Consider the following 5,000-nt stretch of genomic DNA (forward strand, 5'->3'; position numbering starts at 1 on the left):
CGAGCTCTCTGCCTCTACTGTCCTCACTCTCAGCGGTAGTCGCCGCTCCTTATTTGGATAAAGTTGAACTTTTCTCAGCCTCTGGACACGTCCACGTGTAATCACCAACAGTCGCTGGCAGACACCAGCTCTTATTGAAAATACACTATACTGCCAAAAGTTTTGGGACACCCCTCTAAAATCGTTGAATTCAGGTGTTGTTTATCAGGGGTTTATCGGCCCCTTAGTTCCAGTTGAAAGGAACTCTTAATGCTTCAGTATACCAAGACATTTTGGACAATTTCATGCTCCCAACTTTATGGGAACATTTTGGGGATGACCCTTTCCTGTTCCAACATGACTGTACACCAGTGCACAAAGCAAAGTCCATAAAGACATGGATAAGTGAGTTTGGTGTGGAGGAACTTCACAGAGTCCTGACCTCAACCTGATAGAACACCTTTTGGATGAATTAGAGCGGAGACTGCGAAGTGGCCTTCTCTTCCAACATCAGTGCCTGACCTCACAAATGCACTTCTAGTGGAATGGTCAAAAAATTCCCATAAACACACTCCTAAACCTTGTGGAAAGCCTTCCCAGAAGAGTTGAAGCTGTTATATCTGCAAAGGGCAGGACAACTCCATATTACATTCATGTGCATGTGAAGGCAGACATCCCACTTTTGTCCTGGCTCGCAGTCTCCACTCTAATTCATCCCAAAGGTGTTCTATCAGGTTGAGGTCAGGACTCTGTGCAGGCCAGTCAAGTTCCTCCACACCAAACTCCCTCATCCATGTCTTTATGGACCTTGCTTTGTGCACTGGTGTGCAGTCATGTTGGAACAGGAAGGGGTCATCCCCAAACTGTTCCCACAAAGTTGGGAGCATGAAATTGTCCAAAATGTCTTGGTATGCTGAAGCATTAAGAGTTCCTTTCACTGGAACTAAGGGGCCAAGCCCAGCTCCTGAATTCAAACTTTTGGCAATATAGTGTACATAATCACCGGTCGCCTTATGTGTGAACATAGCATTAATCAGCTCTGTCTTACTTACTGCTAGTCAATCTAGTGTTGCAAAAGGGAAACATAATATAGAAAAATGGCATTCAAATAACTTGAAACTGTTACTGTCATTTTCCGTACATCACTATCCTGATTCCGGTCATATTTTTTTGTCATGTTCAATGCAGAAACGTCTCAGGTAAGATGTTTCTGGGCTTCTTTCCAAACTTTCTAGACAAAATCCTACATTTTAAAAAAGTAATATACATTTCTTTAGCTGTATTTATTTATTTATTGAATACAGTGTACAGTCTTAAACTGTGTATACTTTGAAATATACTGTCAAATATATTGCTAGACTTTGTTCAATTATTGTTTTTGGTTTTATTTCTTCCTTCAAACCTTTAATATCTTAATCATGGTTTTGAATAACTTTTATTTATAAGGAAGCTTTTCTTCATTCATAGTGAATGTTGTACACATTTACACTCAGGGGGACAATCAGTGGATTTATCAATCCAGGTGATCTTTAAAAAAAAAAAAAGTCCAAAATTCATATGATGTGCAGTTTTAGATAATAAACAGGCACTAAAAACAATAAGGATATGTTTTTACCCTTTTTTGTTTGTTTTTTTTTAGATCATTTATCCATGAAACCGTTAACCTTTGACAACATACCAAGCATCAGCTAGCCGGTCTCTCTTCACAAAACAACACTATAACACTACTACAACACAAGACACTCCAGATTATTCATGTTATTAAGTAATAATGTTTGCTTTAATATAAAAATCAGTTGACTTTTAATTCAGATCATCAGTTCAGTGTTGAATGAAGCGGGCAGGCTAGTTAGCTTTAGCCCAGCTGACGTTTCAGAGGCTCTTGCTCGTGTAGCGCTGTTACCTTCACTCTTCCCGGTGATCCTACAGCAAAGACTCTGCAGAAGCACGTTGGGAGATTTCTGATCCAAGGCCGCCATTGTGCAGATATTTCCCTCCTGATGGTGTTAAAGATAAAGGAAAGCACTCCGCTCTCTGTCACTCTGCTCTCCATCGGCTCGCCATTTTAACGGAACCCGCCGAACGCGCGCACAGTTGCGAAAAACAAATCAGGTACGGAATGAAAATATGTCCGACCGGAAAAAAGGGACTACACACAGGGTTCCTCTTCTATCGTTCCCGACCTGAAAACTGAATTTACTAGACATTTCTTTCTCGGAGTAAATAGTGTAAAGTTCAGTTTTTCAGTCATATGGTTCTAGGAATAAACAAAAACAAAAGCACCATCAAATTTTGTATAAAACAAATGACATTGCATTACATAATTGTATCATTGTCTGGCTATATATATATATATATATATATTATTTATTATATTATATTATATTAGATTATATGTATAAACCAAACACTGCTGCAATAATGTTACAATATCAATTCATTATACAATATTCAGCTTTATTATATAAATAAAGATGAAAACTGAATTTACTAGACAATTCTTTCTAAATAGTGTAAAGTTCTTAGTCCTTAGTCATGTGGTCCTAAGAACAAATAAAAACAAAAGCACCATCAACTTATGTATAAAACAAATGACATTGCGTTACATGGTAACATAATGGTCTCATTGTCCGGCTATATATATATATATATATATATATATATATATATATATATATATATATATATATGTATGTATGTATATATATATAATGTATGTATGTATGTATATATATATATATATATATATATTTATATATATATATATATATATATATATATATATATATGTATGTATGTATTATGTATGTATGTATATATATATATATATATATATATATATATATATATATGTATGTATTTATTATTTATTATTTATTTATTACATTACATTATATTATATTATATTATATTGTATTATATCTATAAACCAAACACTGCTGCAAGAATGTTACAATATCAATTCATTATAAGCTAAACATGTATAAATAAAGCTGAAAACTGAATTTACTAGACAATTCTTTCTAAATAGTGTAAAGTTCAGTTTTTCTTGTGTCATGTGGTACAAGGAATAAAAAACAAAACAAAAGCACCATCAACTTATGTATAAAACAAATGACATTGCGTTACATGGTAACATAATGGTCTCATTGTCCGGCTATATATATATATATATGTTTAGAGATTTATTTTCTCATTCTAGAACAATACTGGAGATTTCAAAACTATGAAATAACACACATGGACTTAAAAACAGTCAGTTGTTATTTTAAGACACGAAGGTCAGGTGTTCTGGAATAGTTCTTGCAAGAACAATATTGTCAAGTGCATTTGCAAAACCCATCAAGCACCATGATGAAACTGGCTCACATGAAGACCATCCCAGTAAAGCAAGACCAAAACTGACCTCTGCTGCAGAGGAGAAGTTCATTTAGAGTTACCAGCCTCAGAAATCACCAATTAACAGCACCTCAGATTAGAGGCGTTATGAAGGCTTTACAGAGCATCAGTAGCAGACATATCTCAATATCAACTGTTCAAACGAGATTATTGTGTATTTCGGCCGCCTTCAATAATGTTACAATATTAATTCAGTATAAGCTAAACATGTATAAATAATGAATAAATGAATATTTTCTTTTCAGTGTTGTCGACACTTTTCAGGGGGGAATAGATAATGTAGCTCAACAAGTCGCCAAATGATGTCATCGCCTCATTTGCATATCACTTATTTTGATGCCACGTGAAAAAGGACAATTTTTCTGAAGAATTAACTTATAATAGAACAATAACAATGTTTAGTCATATGCACCATTTATGTGTTGACAAATTACTGCGATTTCTATCAAGAATACAGACAAAACGGAGTAGTGGTAGTTAAAAATAGTTTAAATATTTAACATGATTTTATTTTTATTATTTGCATATATCGCCTAGAAGAGAGTTTAAAATAAAAAGGGCCACATGTGGGAGAGGTAATGGTGATAAGGTACTATAATGTGAGCTGGAGAGCTGAATCTCATACAGGACAGTCGTTAATGTCTGCACAGAAAGTCACTGGATTTGTTGCTTAGTTCTATTTTAAAATAAAGCCACTAAAGGTATTTTATTTTAGGTTTTAATGTCTTTTACAGTTTTGACCTCAGACTTGGGATGGAAATGTTCCCCCATGGGCCCATGCCCTTGTCCATTAAATATAGGTGCCCAATATGGTTCATTTCTAATTGGTCAAGTTATCTCTGCTTCAACATCTTCTAGCTATCAGTCACTGATTAGGACACAAACCTTCCCTACTTTTGCCCCGGAAAGAAAAAGAGCATTTTGTCTAACATGATCATTTCCAGCCGCATCCTGATTTAGACATCGGCCCTTCCAAGGACATTTGAACTTAATACCTCCAGGCTGCACTCACAAAAAGATTTGTCATGGCCCAAATGAACTGTATAACCCTATTAATGTTGTGCTCTACAGACAGTCACCTAATCAGGCTGAGTCTGGGTTGCCAGGTCTAATTCACAAAATCATGCCAGGGACAAATTGTGGGAATGTTACAGTAGAAATAATACTGAAGAACGTTTTGTAAGAAACATTATAATATGTTACATCATGTGATAAGCAATACTGCCTAAAGACTTACCGTTAGTAATATGAAAGCAAAAGCATTTTTATGCATTCTGGACAGCAACGAAAGACTGCGCCATTTCCCTAGATGGGAAAAATACATAATTATTGCAAGACTATTTGGAAATCAGACTGAAAGGTAGAGCTAGGCTAACAGATAACAATAAAGATGAAAGAAGCTGCTTTTCCTAGCTGATTTCACTATTTCATCTCTTATTCATTTCTATCTTTTGTTACAAGACCACACAATTAAAATGTTTGAAACATATGAGACATGATTTGGGTGATATTTCTGTCTAAAAACGAATGCATCAGAATTAACGAATGAACGTGTTTGACCCCCTTCCTCTAGCAAAAAACAATGCATGGAATATGTCCACAAGTGGTCATTAGGGATGCAT

The 5,000-nt window shown here is 35.1% G+C and overlaps 1 protein-coding gene across 1 annotated transcript in view; it reads right to left on the reverse strand.

Annotated features, from left to right (window-relative positions):
- Nucleotides 1-2,084, reverse strand: part of tubgcp3 (tubulin gamma complex component 3) — a 30,620-nt gene extending 28,536 nt beyond the window's left edge. Inside the window, exon 1 of the mRNA XM_058380867.1 lies at nt 1,883-2,084. Coding sequence (XP_058236850.1) covers nt 1,883-1,958 — 76 coding nt within the window. The 5' untranslated portion in view covers nt 1,959-2,084. The remainder of the gene's footprint in view (nt 1-1,882) is intronic.
- Between the last annotated feature and the right edge of the window lie 2,916 nt (nt 2,085-5,000).

Source organism: Hemibagrus wyckioides, linkage group LG26 (genome assembly GCF_019097595.1).
Source record: "Hemibagrus wyckioides isolate EC202008001 linkage group LG26, SWU_Hwy_1.0, whole genome shotgun sequence".
Taxonomy (NCBI): domain Eukaryota; kingdom Metazoa; phylum Chordata; class Actinopteri; order Siluriformes; family Bagridae; genus Hemibagrus; species Hemibagrus wyckioides.